At 62.5% G+C, this 16741-nt stretch overlaps 1 protein-coding gene across 18 annotated transcripts in view; it reads left to right on the plus strand.

Annotated features, from left to right (window-relative positions):
• The window catches only part of BRSK2 (BR serine/threonine kinase 2), a 61043-nt gene that overhangs the window by 21916 nt on the left and 22386 nt on the right, over positions 1-16741 (plus strand). For 17 of the 18 annotated variants that reach the window (XR_004910360.2, XR_013442230.1, XR_004910359.2 and 14 more), the window contains exons 2-3: positions 14175-14269; positions 15588-15673. Coding sequence is in view for 14 of the 18 variants with exons in the window: in XM_036070732.2 (XP_035926625.2) it covers positions 14175-14269; positions 15588-15673 (181 nt within the window). In the remaining 4 variants the exon portion in view is untranslated. Of the gene's footprint in view, positions 1-14174; positions 14270-15587; positions 15678-16741 lie in introns of those variants that run through there. The other variant, XM_036070742.2, reaches the window with a different exon arrangement.

Raw genomic sequence — 16741 nt, forward strand, 5'->3', positions numbered from 1 at the left:
TTGGGTCAGCCCAGGGAGCAGCTTCCAGTCCCTTTTCCGAGGGGTCATTTTCAGAGTTGGGGCTGCACCTGCAAGGCTCCCTCCCTTGGAGGTTTGGTTAGCGGCAAGGGGTGGTTGCCGCTCCTGGTGGTGGAGAAGCAAATGGATTTCATAGCTGGTTTGGTAAAATGCTCGCTTTTTTTTGGTTGGACTTAGTTTGACTGTTTTCAGTCTAAGAAAAGTATTCCTGGAAGGTGGGGGAGGGGCAGCCAGAGCCAGCAGAAGTGTGGGGTGAGCCCACTGAGTGAGGAGACATGGGGGGCAGCCAGGCTGGGCTGGGGCCCTGGGGCCTGTGTGGGACCGGCAGGCTGTGTCTGGGACAACAGGATGCTGGGCTGTGCTCCTCCAGCCAGCCACACCCTGCCCCCCAGGTCCCTCGGCCCCAGCTGCCCGATAGAGCCCCCCTGGGTCAGGAGGGGAGTGGACCTGGAGCATCTGGGGCCTGTAGAGCTGGGGCGGAGCCCTGTCTTGGGGACTTCCCACACTGTCCCATTATTGCTATCCCCTGACCCCACAAATCCAAGAGCTTATGGGGACCTGGAGAAGGGGTCCTGACCTCAGCCCCACAGTCAGCGGGACGACCTGCTATCCACCCTCAGTGCACCAGCTCCTCGTGCCATCTTTAGTGACACCGCTGGTCGAGGGGCGGGTGAGCTTGGCTGGCAGTGGCGGTGACCCTCCCGGGAAAGTGCAGGGATGTTCTGCCAGGCACGCTGACTGCTGGCTCTGGCCTGGGTGCATACAGCCAGAAGGACGTGGCCCCTGGGGTGGGCTCAAAGACCAAGGCCGAGGGCAGCCCCAGTCAGCGCGGCAGGGCATGGGACTGGGGCCACCCCTGGGGTCAAGGCTCATCTGCAGAGCCTGGCATGGGTGTGGGGCTGCCCACAATGGCTGTGTCTGGATGCCTGTGGGGACACGTGCTGAGCCAGCCCCAACCCGGCTGCACCCCCTTGGAGAATGGGCCCCTCCCCAGGGCTGGTACCTGCGTCGCACCCTGATGCCGAGAGCGGGCTGTGTCTGAGCGGTGCTTTAGACAGCAAATTGTTTGGTAGTTGTCATGGGCTAATCAGTGATAACTGCTTTTGCTTGATCTGGGCTTTAGTTCTAAAACAATTAACTATCGTCAATTAATTTAAAAAGAAGAATTTACTTTCATTTTCAAAGTAAAATATATCATGTAGGAACTAAGATTAGTACTTACCAAAGAAATCACGCCCGAAGTTCACCCTGTGTCACTGGTTTAGGTTTTAAAGGGGAGCAGAGCTCCGGGGCTGGGGGGCGGCGCGCACGCACGGGTAACCCGCCGCGTGTGCGCTCACCCTGCTGCCCCTCCCTCACACGCGCACTCTGTCCCGTGCAGTCGGCCTGCTCAGAGGAAAGGGGGGCCTTGCCAGCTTTTGTGGGAGGCTCACAGGTGCTCCTGGTAGGGGGCTCTGTGCCCCCCCCCCCGCCATTGCACAGAGGCCCTCGAACTCCTGGCCTGGGGCCACCAGTGCTCTCAGGACTTGTGTTCTGGGACTTAGTTTTTACAGATCTTTGCAACTCAAAAGTTCTGAAGTCCATGGCCAGCTGGCACCCGGAACAAGATGGACAGAGTTCATCACTGGCTTCTTGTGGCAACCGCGGGCCTTGTCTGGCACACAGGGTCCCTCCCAGTGGCGGGGGCAGTGTGGCCCCGGGGCGGGGGCGCTGGGGAGAGGGAGCAGCTGGGAGGCCAGGCTGCAGGTGCGGGGAGCGGCAGGACTTCTTCTTGGCTTCGGGGGCCCGGAGCTGTGTCCTGCTGTGTGTGGGGCTGCCACCTGTGTGGAGGTGCTGGCCGGGCTTTCTGCAGGGTCCTGAGCGGGTGCCGCGGATCTCTCTGGCACAGTGGACCCCGCCGGCCGGGTTGTCTGCATTCTGTAACAAGGTGGTGCCCGGGTAGCCCATCACACGTGCTCCAGAGTGGGGCTCTGCAGCCTCTCCGGGGAGGGCCCACTTGGTGTCATTCTCAGCCTCGGACTTTAGTGTGACGCGACAGAGTGACGTGGCGGGAAAGACACCTGAAGTCTGTGCATACAAGACACGTGTCTTACCGGCTTCTCCAGACGTTGTTTTCTACCGGGCGGCCCCGAGCGCTCAGCAGGGCAGGTCCTGGGCTGCATGTTGTGCTCTGAGCGGTCGGCTGTGGGAGGCTCCCGAGTGCAGCCCCCAAGGCCACTTCTCGGAACCGAGCTCATTTCCAGGACTCCCGGTGGGGAGCTCACGCCAGAGTCTTGACTGGCACTTGAGGCGCTGCCTAGCGGCCCCCCGCGCTGCCCTCTCCCCGGTGTGGCAGTTCAGCTCTTCCCAGGTGCTCTTGCTCGGCTTGTAAATAACACCTTAACCTGGCTCCACTGACTTGCCGCAGCATCTCTTCTCTTCCCTCCCACCCTCCCCAGAGCTACTTCTGCCTGCCCCCTCCCCCAAACGACATTTCTGTCCTGGCCGTGCTCTTTCTGGTGAGAAGTCAGGCACTACTGACCCGATGTGTATACATCCTTTCTCTGGCTGGTTTTAAGATTTTCTCTTTTTCTTTCCGTTGTATCAAATTAGCAGTGATTTGCCATGGCGTGGCTCTCCGTGTTTCCGTCCTGCTTTTGCTTCAGTGAGCCTCATGGACCTGTGCGCTGATATATGTAATACCTTTAGGGGAAAATCACGGTTGTTACCTCTTAAGATATGTCTTTCTCTTCTCTTTTTCTGGGACTCCTGTTACAATTATGTTAGACTTTTTGGAGCTGTCCCACAGGTCTCTGATGTGCTGTTATGTTTGTTTTTTCATGCTTTTGCTTTCTGTATTTCAGTTTGGGCAGTTTCTATTGACCTGTCTTAGAGTTCATTAATCCTTTCTTTTGTGCCCACTCTGCTGTTAAGCCCATCCAATGAATTCTTTTGGTCTATCCTTTACTGTAATTTAAAAATATATATATTTTTGAGGGAAGAGGAGGGAGAGAGAGGAGAAAAAATATTTGTATTTATAATATTATCTTAAAATCCTTTTCTGAAAATTCTAATATTTGGGTTAGCTGTAGCCTGCTTCTATAGGTTATTTTTTTCTCTTGAGAATAAGTCACATTTTTCTACTTCTTTGTGTACGACATCCTTTTTATTATATGGTGGCATTGTTTATTTAAAAAGACAGTTCAACTGCAGTAGGGAAGGTTTTTGGTTTTTCCAGAATGAGCTCAACCTTCCCTCTCAGGCATTTAGGGTGGGGCTGGTCACTTTGATCTGGGCAGGACTTAAGCTGGGTCAGGACTGAGTGGTCACTTCTGCGCTCTAGCTAAGTATATCGAGGGTGTGAACCCCACAGTGTGGACATTTCTTCTTTTTTTCTCTGTTTTGAATGCCTGTCACCAGGAGAAGCCCCATGCATCCTCGATGAGTGAATGAGTGAGTGAAGCAATGAAACAAACTCCTGGGATCTCACTGTCGAGGCTGTGCGTGCATGTGGGTCTGCTTGCGTTCCATGGCCGGGCAGGCTCTGGGGCCTTTCGCTGTGACGTGTCCATGCCCACTGGGTCTTGGGTCTCGGGAACATCTGCTGTCCACTCTCAGCTCCTTCCTTTAATCAGATGTCACCTTCCTGGGTTATCAGTGCCTCCTGGTTCATCTTTTCTTCTTGTCTCTGTTCTCAGCCTCGTTGGCATTTTTCCATGGTTTAGCCCTTCTTTCACCCGCTTCTTTTTCCAGCAATTACTGTCTTTGCTTTCCTAGAGCTCTTTCTTGTTTTCTCATCCTTTCTGTAGATTTCTTGTTTTATAGATGTAGCAACTTATTAAATCTGAGTGAGTCAATGCAATAATCAGTAAAAGCCTTTCTAAACAGCTGTTTCTCCTGGGTCAGTTCTGTTTCTGTTTGGACTCCCTCTGGAAACATGTAGTTGGCTGTTTACCCACGCGAGGGGGCCTGAGTGGGTGGTGTGGCTCCTTGTGTGAGAAGTAAGAATATTTTCTTGCCTGGGTCTCTCTGGGAGGGGACTCCTGCTCACAGCTCAGAGTGTGGTCAGTCTGGTGGGGGCATGCTTATGGGCGGGGACTGGGCATTAGGCCTGTCAGAAGAAGGAAAACTTGGTCAGAGCAGCCTCCTGGCCCCTAAAATATTGGATTTTGTCCCAGTCTGTGTCCCATTCTGGGCACGGAGAGGGGGATGCCAACCTGGGTTGTCCCCGCATCTGCACCCTCAGTAAGTGTCACATCTGTCTTTGCAGCCCTACCCTCAGGCCTGCCCTGCGCTCCCTGGCTGACGCTGACACCTGGAGCTTCTCTTGGGTCCTCTGGAGACTGGGAGGCCCAGTCCTTGTCCTGTCCCTCATCACCTGCCCCCTGCCTTCTGTTTCCAGAATGTTTTGAGATCTCCTTTCCACCACCATTTTTTAACCCAGAGGGTGGCGTTGACAGGAGACAAGCACAAGGGACCTGGGGTCTCTCTGGCAGGCAGGGTTCTGGCAGCTTCTCCAGGCACCTACCCACAGTCTGGACCTCTTCCCAAAGTCCCCCCATCCCAAGCGTCTGTCCCTGCCCCCCCTTTTCCCCAGAACTCCACCCAGCTCTGCCTCCTCTTCCAACACCTGGGCCAGCAAAGTCCTCTGGGGGCCCATCTTCCTCCCTCAGCTTCCTTCTCTCATTTGTCATATGTCCCCAGTGGAGACACCTTTTGAATGGTACCGTATTGTGGTCTGCTTAGGAAACGCCTCTGGTACTTCCTAAACACGTGTTAGCCTCTGAGTGGGGGTAGGGACTGCCTCTGTCACTGCCTTCAGGCTCCAGAAGGTACCCAGCATCTCGACCCTTCTCAGCTTTGATCCTGGGAGGCTGTCCTGAGTGTCTCATGGGGGAGGAGGGTCTGTGTTCCCAGGAGGGCCGTGACCTCTCCCTCAGCCCTCCAGCTGGGTCCTGGCAAGCAAGTTCTTAACCCTGGGGCTCCAGTGGGTGGTCCCTATCAGCATCTTCCAGTTGGGTGAAGAACCAAGAGAGAGCTTTTTTGGAGGAGGGGGCATGTGGAATTGTCTTCTGATTTTCAACTGGCTCTGGGCCTGAAAACATGTGAAGCCTCTGAAGGCTGACTTTGGGCTTTGGAGAGAGGGTGCCTGGCTTGACTGGCCCCACCACAGACACCCCTGGCTATGCTGAGCCCCTGGCTAGGCACACAGTTGGGCCCCTTCACGGGGGCAGTCCCAGACTGCCTCTGGGAGGGGCAGGGATCAAGGATAGAATGCTTAGGACTGCAGCCATGTGTGTGTGTGGGGGGGTCCTCATTCCATCTTTACCCCAGGCAGGAAAGGGTGTTAGGACACCCCCAAGGCTGAAGGGGCTACCGAAGCCCCCACCCCAGGAGGGGAGAGGGAACCAGGCTTCAAAGCTGGTCCTGGGTCACAGCCGTCCTTGCTTACTGCACACGTGACCAGCTCCACCTGCAAAGGGCTTTTGGGCAGCAGAAGAGCCCCACTGTTACACGAGGAGCTCTGGAATGGGGGAGGCAGGAAGACGTGCATGGGGGTGGGTAGAGAGCTGGCCTCTCCGCCCCCCTTTCCTCCCTTGGGTCAAGGGCAGCAGGAGGAGGGGTTCCGGTCCATCGTACAGAGGGGGTGGCAGTCCCCTACGCCGTGTTTGGGTGCTGTGGGTGGGGAGGGCGGGGAGCTTGGCAGAGGCAGCCCAGCGGCTGCAGCGGGTGTGAAATATTTCAGGGCTTAATTAATTTAATTTGAGAGGTTCCTTTTCAGAGCGTGAACAGTTGTCTCCCAAGAGACGCACGCCACCGCCTCCCCCCTGGCGCCTGGTGGGCGAAGGAAACATCGGAATCTATATTGAGACTGAGCCTGCTGGGGCCGGGTTCCCTCCCCACCTCCCGTCCCCTGTCCCCCTCTGGGTCCCCCCATCGGGGCCTCCTTCCCAACCTGGGAGGAACGTGCGTGGGTGCGAACCAGGAGCTGGCCGCGTGATGGGGGGGTGTGGGGGTGTCGCTGGGAGCTGCGGCCTGCAGGGCCTCCACAGGGCCCAGAAGCGTGGGTGTGCCGGGCAGATGGATGCGGGTGGATGCGGGTGGATGCAGCACTACACAGGTTGGGGGTGGGGCACGGGATCCGGACATCCCACCCCTGCAAATAGAGGAGGAGAAAGGGTTTGGGGAGCTCGGAGCCCCAGGAGGAGGCTGAGAGAACCAGGGCGCCAGCCCAGCACCCCCCACTCCCCAGAGCTGGGGCAGGGGGCCTGCAGGCGGGAACGGAGGTCCGGTAGGGGCACGGGAAGAATGCAGGCCCAGACAGGGCTGCCGGGAATGGGCAACGAGGGCGCTTTGATGTCTGGGCAACTTCAAAGGGGCCGCCCTCCTGGTCTGCAAGTCCAAGGCGCCCCTGCACGTTTGCCAAGGAGGTGCATTTGAAGCGAGTCCGCTGGATCCAGGCGCCCCCAGGCTGGAACCTAGGGCAGCTGAGCGGGCAGGGGTGCTCCTGAAACCTGGGAACTAAACCCAATGCAGTGCTCCTGCCCCCGCAGGGGCTTCCGCCTTCTGCCTGCGGAGGAGTGGCCTTGGAAGGCAGACGTGAGCCTGGGCGGCCCTGGACCAGCCCTGGGAGAGAGGAGAGGGCGATGCTGAGGGCTTGGGGTGGGGGGCCCCAAACCCTCTTCCTGGGCTCAGGTCTGGCATCTGGCGCCCTGTCAGGGTGCGGGGGAACTGGCAGCAGGAGGGTGGGGCGTGTGGCCCTTTATTCAGGGGAGTGGACACCAGGGAGGGGCCTAAGTCTGGGCCTTCTGTCCCTGAACTTCCTCAGCCTGACCACAAGCCCCTCACTCCCCAGGAGGGTGAGGCTGGTGGGAGTGGGAGTCAAGCAGCTGGAGAGGGCCCATCCCCTGTCGCGGGGTGGGAGGCAGCTGGGGTGGAGGGGCTAGGCCTCAGCATGGCCACCACACGTGCGTGGTGTGGACTGTCTCCCAGCACAGCCTCCCTGGGTGTCTGCCCCCACCTGCTGTGAAGAGAGGCCACCCAAGACCCGGTGGGGCTTCCAGGCTGGGGGACTCCTCGTGGGGCCTGGGCACTGATGTCATCCCACTGGAGGCCAGAGGGACCTTACATTCTCCCTGAGCATGGGGCTCAGAGCCTCTGGAGCCTGGAGAGCAGGCAGCCATCCCTCTGCCAGGCTCCATCCCCATCCCACCCCACACCTGGGGGGGTTTGTGAGCGCACTGTGAGCCCCTAGCAGGTCCTGGCCTCCTTGACTCTCCCTAGCTAAAGGTTGCCGCAAGCAGGGTGCTCTTCCAGGAGGGGTGGGGGCTCCTGCACCTCCCCACCCTTTGGAAGGAGGTGCTCTAGCCGCCGAGGGCTGGCCCCTTGGCCCTACCTGCACCCTGTGCCCGGGTGCCAGAGATCTGGGGCGGGGCCTCCTGAGATGGTGCCAGAAGGGTAGTCCAGAGAGCTTTGTGCTCTGCTGGTATCCTGGGTTTAGAGGTTACCATTGTGCCACGACCCCCAGAATGTGGTGCAGGCAGGCTTTGGCTCCAGGCTCAGGAAAGAGCAGGGGTGTGGCTGGAGGAGGTGCCCGGGGAGCGCTGACAGCCGGCTCCCCAGAGCACCCTGGCTCTGGTGTCACCCCAGCTGTGTAGCCCAGAGCAAGCCAGCTGCTGTCCTTGGACCCCAAGGTACACTGATCCCCTGTCCAGGGTGCTGAAAGGACCCCGCCCCCACCTTTGGGGGGGTGCTGGGAACCTGGACTCATTCCCTTTAGCGTCTTTGGGCTTCAGCCCATGTCTTTGCCCAGCACTCTGCTGACTTCCTAAGCCTGTTGTGAGCGGGTGCCGGGGTGGGGCATGTGCTTGCACCAGCTGGGGAAGCAGGCTGGCAGGCTTCACCCTGACCCCTTGGGCAGTGACAGGAGAATGGGCCCTGGGGTCAGCTTCTCCCCCACCACACGCTCGGCAAACTGTTCTGCCGCACATGCCCCTCCCCGGCCCCTCGACCCCAGCAGGACTCTGGGGGTTTAAGGACAGGATTTGCGGGAGGGAGGGTTCTGCTTCCTCCATAGGAGGCTCTCACCGCTGCCCCACGTGCACAGGCACAGCCTGGGGGGAGGGACCCTATGAGTTTCCTCTTCTGAGAAAGGAAGTGGGCTGGTGTGAGGATCAAGGTTCAAGTGGAGGATCCCTAGGAGCCTCCTTTCCGGCCAGTGGTCTGGCTGGAGCAGGCGGCCACATCCAGGCCTGACCACCCCCCAGAGCCCACCCTGCCCTAGGGCCTTAGCCTTAGCACAAGCCCAGGTGACGGAGTCTGCAGCTCGTAGGCCAGCGTGGTGCAGAACAGGAGGGGCCGTGTGGCCAGGACGCTGGCTTCTAGGAAGTGGGGTCCCTAGGGGTCCTCCCGGAGGCTGCTGCAGCCTGGAGAGCCAAGGTGACAGGGTGGCCGGCAGAGGCCGCAGGGCCAGGTGCAGCTGGGAGCACGGCAGACAGCCACCCTCCTGCGCCTGCGGCCTGTGCTCTTTGCCTCTGCCCATGAGCTTCTCCCAGGAGCTGGGGGTGGGGCCTCTACAGCCCCCCCAAACCCGCTCTCCTCTGGGCTCAGCTTAGCGCTCAGCTGGCCCTCCTGGGCCAGCAGGTTGGGTGGCCCACCACGGCTCTGGCTGCCCGCCCCGGGCTTGTCTGGCTGCATGAAGCGCCCATCGGGGGCCTTTGGCCTGTGGGGAACACCATGCCTGGCCCTTGCCCATTTGGTTCTGCCTCCAGATCCAGGCGTGTGGGTCCTGGCCTCGGCATGGGGTAGTTGTCCATGTGGGGACAGTGGCCAGGGCCGGACTCTCTGCAGCATTTGGGCCTTCCCTCAGTACGGCTGCCGAGCTGGCCCTTGAGAGCAGAGCCTGGGAAGCTCAGCCCCCAGAGACGGTCAAGGGCAGTGTGTGGGCTCTGAGCATGGATCCAGGCCACTCCCATGAGGATACTGGGCGCTGATGCTAGGGCTGGGGGGGCTCCCAGTCCTTCCCCACCCTCAGGCCTGTGTGCCTCTGCCCCTGCCCGCCCTCTCAGGCTTCTCCCGCTGCCCAGCCTGCTGCCGCCAGCCCTGCTGACTCATTTTCCCAACAGCCAGTGTGCTGCCACCTCCCCGCTCCTTCCAGGAGAGCCCAAGCAGGAGGGGTGACAGGGCCGTCTACCTGGCAAGACAGGCGTGTCCGCTGTGCCCCGCCCCGGAGACTGCTCCCTCTCGTGCCCACGAGTGGGGCCCCACAGTGAGGCCGGCTGAGGAGGCGGAGAGTGGGTGCCCCTTGGCTATGCTTGCGGCCCTGGGACCCGAGCCAGAGGTGCAGCGGCTCGTGACGGAGGAGGGGCAGCCTCCCACCGCAGCTGTTAGGGACCCTCGGGTGGCCCTATGAGCACTAGCGGCTGGACACTGGTTTCTCCCGAGACGCGGACGGAGCCCCGCGCTGCCCTGCTCCTCCACTCTGGCTCAGCAGAAGCGTCCGCCGCCCCCCCATCATGAGTCTCCCTCCTCAGAACCTGCAGTGGGCACTGCTCTCCCTGGTCCCCACGTGCAAGGACCAGCTGACACAGCGCCATCACCAGTCGCGGGTGTGAGCACACAGGCAGGGGGCCCTGCGAGCAGGTGCCGGCTCGGTCAGCACCGCGGACAGTGGCCGTCCTTTTCTGCGGCCAGGTTCCTCTCCGGAGAGCCTCCCTCCTCCCCAGAGGGACTCGGCTGCGTCTGGACCACTGCTCACTGTGAGCCTGCTACCCACCCCTGCCCCACGTCCCACACCCACTCCTCTCACGGGCTTTGCGGGCAGACAGCTGACTCCCACCCTTTCCCTGAATTCTCAGCCTCTTCTGGGGGGGTGGGGGACTGCCGGCTGCCAGGCGGGGAGGGAGCCGCAGGAGGACCTTCTGGGCTCAGGAGAGCTGCCTCCCCCGAGGGCAGCACCGCGGCCACGGCTGGAGGGGGGCAGGGTGCAGGGTCAGGGCCAGGCGAGTCTGGAGAGTAACTGAGTCAGCAATGGGGAGGGGCCAGGTCTCCACCGATGCAGGTATTTGGTGATTTGGATGAGAAACGGCAGAAGCAATCATTTCTCCCTTTGCTCCCCGCCCACCCCGGGCAGGAGCTGCGTGTGCCCTGTGTGCATCACTTCGCAGGACTCTGCAGGGCCGGTGGTGTTCCCAGGTGCTTGCAGAGGCTGTGGCATTCACGTGGCCCTGGTCCACGGCCAGTTGGCAGTGCGGTGGGGGCAGGCCTGGCTGGTCATTCACCTCTCAGGCTCTGGGCTCCTCTCTGCAGAGGGCCCTCCGCACCCGGCACGTGGTGGACACTCGGAGAAGGTGGCTGTCCCTGGTGCAACAGTGTCACTTGCTCCTAGAGCCCCGCCCAGACCAAGGGGCAGCCTCTGGGCGATGGGAGTCCGGGGCCTTCTCTGGGGGCTCCCAGGGCTCAGGGCGCTCGTGAAGGACCACGACCAAGAAGAGCGAGGTCAAGGATGACCCCCAGGAGGCATCCGCTCAGGACTGCCCCCTGCCTGACCCCTGGCCCTGCAGCACCCTGCTCCTCACTGCTCTGGGGCTGTCCTGCGCCCCTCAGAGCCACGTGGGGCCCAGCACACGCAGGGCCAGCCTCCTCCCTCCTTCCAGACTGTGCAGTGGGCGTGAGGGCCGGTCGGAGCCACGGGGCAGGAGGAGTGGGCCCTGCCTGCAGAGTGCTCCCGAGCCCACCCTAGAGAGCGCCAGTCCGCCCGCAGCCCCTGCCCCCTGGCTCTCTGGCCCCCTCTGGGTCCCGTGGGCAGTAATAGCTGAGTGGAGGGGCAGGGGGCGCTCAGGAGGGCAGTCCATAGGTTCCCCTGACTTTCCTGGCCAGGCTTGGGGTCCCAGGGGGTGGGCACGCTCATTAAAGCACATGCGTGTTTGTGCCCAAGTCTGGGGTGCAGTGAGGACCTGCTGGGTGGGGTAGCCCCGGGAGACCTGGGCTCTTCCTTGGCCTTTCGCCTACGCCTTCCCTGTGGGCTCCTGGATGCCCGGAGCCTTCCTGCAGAGTGGACTCAGGCGGTCCAGCCCTCCTGCGCCCGCCGCCTGGGCCTGGCAGTCATCGGTGACAGGACGCTTGCCCTGCGTTGGTACGCGTGTGTGTTTGCTGTAGAGACGGGAATGTGTCACAGTTCAGAGATAAGCCTGAGCTGTTGCAGCGGCTGGGTAATTAGGGTGATTGTGGGCTTCCCCAGCAGACGCTGTCCTCCCACCATCTCGAGCCTGCTTAGTGGGGGCTCCCGAGGGCACATGGCCCACTCCCTGCCTCCAGGGAAGTGGCAGAACTGCTAGGAACCCAAACACCCCACCCCAGAGGACCCCAGGGCTGTCGGAGGCCAGCACATCCAGGGCTGAGTCACTGCCCAGGGTGGCAGGAAGCTTCACTAAGGAGGGGCACCTCTACACTGGGTTTTGAGGGGTGTGTAGAAGTCTGCAGGGCTGAAGACTTCCTTGGCAGAGGCAGCAAGTGGAGGAAGATGAAGGCAGGGAGGGAGCTGCCAGGGTTCCAGGACCCTGCCCAGGGCAGCCCCCCTGCCCCTGGCCCTGCGTCCTGGCTGGCCTCACCTGGGCTCAGTGGGAGGCTCCTGGGGGCCAGGCCCGCGAGCAGCTCGGAGGGGCAGGGGCAGGCCCGTGGCGTGGGGCCTGTTTGGTGCACCTCGTCCGCTGGGCCGCCGTGCAGCAGCCGCTGAGGCGGCCACGGCGTTCCCTCAGGGCACACAGCGCCTGGCACAGCCCTGGGCGGCGGCACCGGCGGCACGGCTTTGGGCCTCTGGAAGAGGGGCTGGCGTGGCTGTCGGGCTCCCTGTCACTCGGACACCCATTTGTTTCCCTTTTCTGGAAGCAGGGTGACGTTTCCCCTCACGTGTCTGCGATTCCTGCCTCCCGAGGACACGTGTGCACAGCGGTGTGAGGGCTGCGCGTGGGCGCGTCCTCCTGCCCGTCGGCCCGGGCGCGCCGGCCCGTCTGCTCGGTACCCCGGTGCCTGAGCTCCTTCCTGTCCCTCTCGTTGTCTGCCGCAGGGACTGGCCCTCAGAGCTGGCCCAGGGCTGTGCCCACCTGTGTTCGGGAATGCACAGCGATGGCGCTCTGCCCTGGGGGGTCTCTCGGGCTCCTGTTCCAGCCGTTTCTGGCCTGTAGCTGTCTCCTCTGGGGAGGTGTCCGGCCGCCTCGTCCGGTGTCTGACCTGGGCCTTCTGGACTTGGAGGAGCTCGTCCCCCGTGGGGTAGCGGCTTTTGCTGCCCATTTCCCCAGCTACCCTGCCCTGTCAGCCTTGTTCTGGGGACTTGCCAGGCACACGTTTTGCTTCTAACTCTGGCTGGCGCCTGCTGTCTGGATGGCAGGGCTGGTGGCAGGGCCGGTCCCATCCTGGGGGCACTGAGTCCCTGGGCTTCCAGCCTGAATTACAGATGGATGCCAACAGCATCCTCCTGCTGTGTGCTCTGTGCTCTTCCTGCTGACCTTGAATCACAGGACTCAGGCCAGATCAAAGGCAGCCGGCAAGAGGCCCCAGGGGTCTGCAGGCCTCCTTGGGGTGGGAGCTGGGCGGTGGGGGAGCTCTGTGGGCACACCCTGCTGGAGCCCAGGAGCCCATCTGTCCTTCCCTGAGTGTGCACACGAGCTCCTGGCCCTTGGGCATCGCCCACAAAGGCCCGGGTCCCCCACCTGCCGCTGCTCCTGCCTCTGGGCAAGTACGGCGTCCTCCCTCGGCCAAGCTCCCTGTGCCCACGGAGAGGCTAGCCTGCAGGCCCATCCAGCCCAACACCGGGGGAGGGCAAGAAGCCGTGCTGGGAAGGACAGCCGTGACCGTGCTCCACGGAAGGACACAGAGGCCACGTAAAGTTACGGACGTGCGGTCCGTTAAGGGAAGGTGTTTTTTACGCATGTGACAAGGGATTCATTTCCTATAAAAATCGAGGGGCTCTTGCAAATTGGTGAGAATCCCCCCAAACCCAGGTGAACCCAAGCAGCTGGTGAGCATGACAAGGAGCTCAAGGTCACGGTTAAAGCAGCAACAACTGGGGGGCTGGGTCACCCCAGAACCATGAGGTGGGTGTTCAGTCGGGGTCCCGACTTTGATCAAATCTGATGACACAGTGCGGGCGCCCCTCAGTGTTCACAGAAAGGGCATCCCGGGGTCGGGCTGCGGTGCCAAGGTGAACGGGGTCCCCCGGCCCCCTGTGCCCCCAAGTGCAGGAGGTGGGTTCAGCCATCATGATCGCCTTCACGTGCCCACCTGGGAATGAAATCACCATGGGGAATGTCGGGGTTGGGGGCCTAGGCTCAGGGATGGAGAGGTGGGGTGTCCTGGGCCTGAGCCCACAGAGTGGTCCAGCCAGAGGTCTGGAGGGTGCTGGCAGTGGCCTGGGCTGCAGTGGGGGCGAGGCTGCTGGTGGCCCCGGGGGCCTGCTCCAGCCAGGGAGGGGAGGGAGGAGAGGCGGAGGCCTGGCTGTGGCCACACGACAAGGGGGCGGCGACCAGGACCATAGAAGTGTGCTGGGGCTCAGGGCTTAGAAGTGGGGCCGTGAGGAAGAGTGAATTAGTGTTCTGTCCTGGGGGGGTCCAGGGGTGGGGGGCAGGGGGCGTGGCAGGCTGGGGTGGTGCCGTCCAGGGAGTGGCCTTGGGCCCATCGTACTGTCCTGGAGACAGCAGCGAGCCGGACACTGTCTGGACATCTCTGCCCAGAGATCTGCAGGCTGAAAGGAGGTTGGTGGGTCGGGTGGCAGAGGCTGAGCATCCCGGGGGCAGGGGTCCCTAAGGGTCCAGGCAGGGGGTGGCCCCGAGTCTGAGATACCCTGGCTTCCCTGCTGGGCAGTGGCTGAAGGCCTGGAGTGGGGGACTCTGGGGGTCATGGCCTCAAGAGCAAGGGGGGGTCTCAAGGAGGTCAGAGGGCTGGTCCCGTGGGCAGAGGATGTGGTGTGGGGCAGGGATACTCCAAGATGGAGCTCTTCTGGGCAGTGACCAAGGAGCGTGGGACGGTGGACAGCGGCTGTGGGAGTCCCACTTGAGGCGCACTGGGCGGAGAGGGGTGGGGGCAGGGCCCAGGCCCTGAGTGAGGGGCCTTGAGGGGGAGCAGGTAGGCCCCTGCTGGTTGGAGCCCTGGATGGGGTCTCAGGGGGCTTCTCTACCCTGCAGGCCTTGTGAAGCTGGGGATTCACTGTGTCACGTGCCAGAAGGTGGCTATTAAAATTGTCAACCGGGAGAAGCTCAGCGAGTCTGTGCTGATGAAGGTGAGCTCAGTGTGGGGGGCCTGTGGTGAGAACCCCGGGGGCTGCAGAGAAGCCAGCCCAGGTGGGTCCCACTCGCGTGGTCCTGCTGGAGCACAGGTGGGCGGCTCCAGCCACAGCGGGCTCCCTGCGCTGCTGTCCTTTGACCATGACCAGCACCCTCCGTGCTGGCTGCCCCCCGCCAGCCCAGCCTGCCCTTTCTCCTGGCCTCAGCCAGGAACCTGGGAGGGACAGGCCGCATCCCGGGGCACCATCCAGGCCCTGTGCCAACCTGCTGGGGTAGCCAGTGGGGCCTCAGTTTCCCCAGTTAGATTCAGGAGGAGGCCCCTGCCTCAGAGAGGGAAAGAGGACATGACACTTCCCGGGACGGGACCACACCACCCCTCCTGCTTCCCGCCCTCCTCCCTCCCCAGTACTGGGAGCCCCTCGTGTGGTGGAGTCTGGGCCCCCTTTGGGACTGGACACTCAGCGGGAAGGGGTTGCTCAGGCCTCGGGTTCCCCCATCTATCTGTCTGTTCACCCGTGGGTGTGGAGCACTCAGACCTTCGCAGGCAGGTGGCATGCTGGGGGGTCCCTTCCACCATGCCTGCCCCTGCCCTGGGGACTGTGCCACACACACTCTCCCAGCCGTCTCCCGAGGGGGCACGTGGGGCCAGCATGCAAGGAGGGCAGTGATGGGCTGCCTGAGGGGTGGAGGGTGATGGAGCTGCTGATGGGGAAGAGGACCTCGGCAGAGGGCAGGGAGGGACTTGTGTGGGCCCCACTGGGGAACCCCAGAGACCGCAGATGGGGCAGTTTTAAGGGAAGGTGATGCTTGCTTGGATGGGAGCGGGCAGACCCTGACCTTGCTTTGGACAGCACCTGGGTCTCACATGTTCAGTTGGGGACACTGAGTTCTAGATGCCCATAAGCTCTCCGAGCAGAGACACAAGAGCTCAGTGGCAGGGGCCTGAGGATCTAAATGGGGCCCACCCCCCTGAAGGCCTGGCAGGGCTGGGGTGGAGGGGCTGGGGGGCAGCCCCCTTTGTGATGCCCCTGGGATGGGATGGGCCAGTCCATAGGGGTGCAGACCCCATTGCTAGGCTGGCCCTCCTCCAAGCCTCCTGCTGCCCCCACGCCCCAGCCGAGGCATCCAGGGGGGCACGGGCCACTCGATCTCTCTGTCTCCCCACCAGCCAGAGACCCCTGCAGGGCAGGGCAGCATGGCATCGGTGTCCCCCACCGCCCGGCCCCGGGGCTGTGGGTAAGAGGTGACGGGGTGGTGGATGCAGGGAGCAGGGCGGTGAGCCTGCTCCCAGATGGACCCCTTCTTCCCGTGCAGGTGGAGCGGGAGATCGCCATCCTGAAGCTCATCGAACACCCTCACGTTCTAAAGCTGCACGATGTTTATGAAAACAAAAAATATTTGTAGGTATTGCCGGGTCTGGAGAGCCGGGGGGGGCCTTGGGAGGGACAGGCAGCCCCCCGGGCAGGGGGCCCTGGCGAGGAGGGAGCTCTCAGGAGGCTTCCACGGTCGGCGCTCCCGGCCCAGACCACGGCGGTCACCAACTGTATGGCCCCCCTGAGCTCACCCGGGCTGGGGGTGCTGGTCCCTCCCAGGGTCACTGCAGGGGGCGTCCGTCCCTGTTACTCCTGCTTGTGTGACTGTAGGAGGCCCGGCCTGTGATGCCCAGGCCTCGGGAGGGGCCCCAGCGGCACTGTCCTTGGGCACATTGGCATTGAGTGAGGAAACGTGAGCAAGGGGCTGGCCCGGGGGACCCTCGAGGGCTCGACTCCAAGCCCCAGCCCCGAAGAGGCCTGGGTGCCTGCTGGACGGAACTGGCTGGCCCAGGTGGCCGTCCACAGCCCGCCCATACTGTTGTGGGCAGTGGAGGTTGGGGCACGAGGCCGGCCACCCAGGGCTGCCCCGGGGGAGCAGGAAGGCTCGGGCACATGGATGGAGGATGGGCCCTGGGTGCAAACCGCGGCCCCTCCTACACGTGACTCACTCTTTGTTTCCTCAACGCCGTGGCATTCCCGCTGCGCCAGCCGGGACCCAAGTGTTTGAGGGTTAGGGTGACGGGAGCCGCCCGGTCAGCACGGGTGTGGGGGTGCTGGGTGGCAGGCCCCTGACACTGCGAGCCCAAGGAACTCTGCCCCCGGAGATAACACGTGCACGGCCCCCACCATCGGCCTCACCGGGGGGCCCACCTTGCAGTGTCAGGGGCGTCTCATGAACTTGGGGCACACAACATGCGGGAGACCCATCACGCCTCATTTCTGCTGAGATCCTCTTGAGGACAGACCTAGTGGCGGGGGGAGGAAACGACAGGCAGAGCCTTTGGCCCCAAGGAGGCCACCGTGGGTGGGGGGGGTCCTAGGACAGCAGTCCAGCAGGGGGCACAGCCTGGGCAAAGACCCGATGACAGGGACACCATGCCCAGCATGAGGGTGATCAGGGGGCCAGGCTGGGTCCTGCAGGGCCCCTCACACTCC

This window comes from Halichoerus grypus, chromosome 11, assembly GCF_964656455.1.
Source record: "Halichoerus grypus chromosome 11, mHalGry1.hap1.1, whole genome shotgun sequence".
Taxonomy (NCBI): domain Eukaryota; kingdom Metazoa; phylum Chordata; class Mammalia; order Carnivora; family Phocidae; genus Halichoerus; species Halichoerus grypus.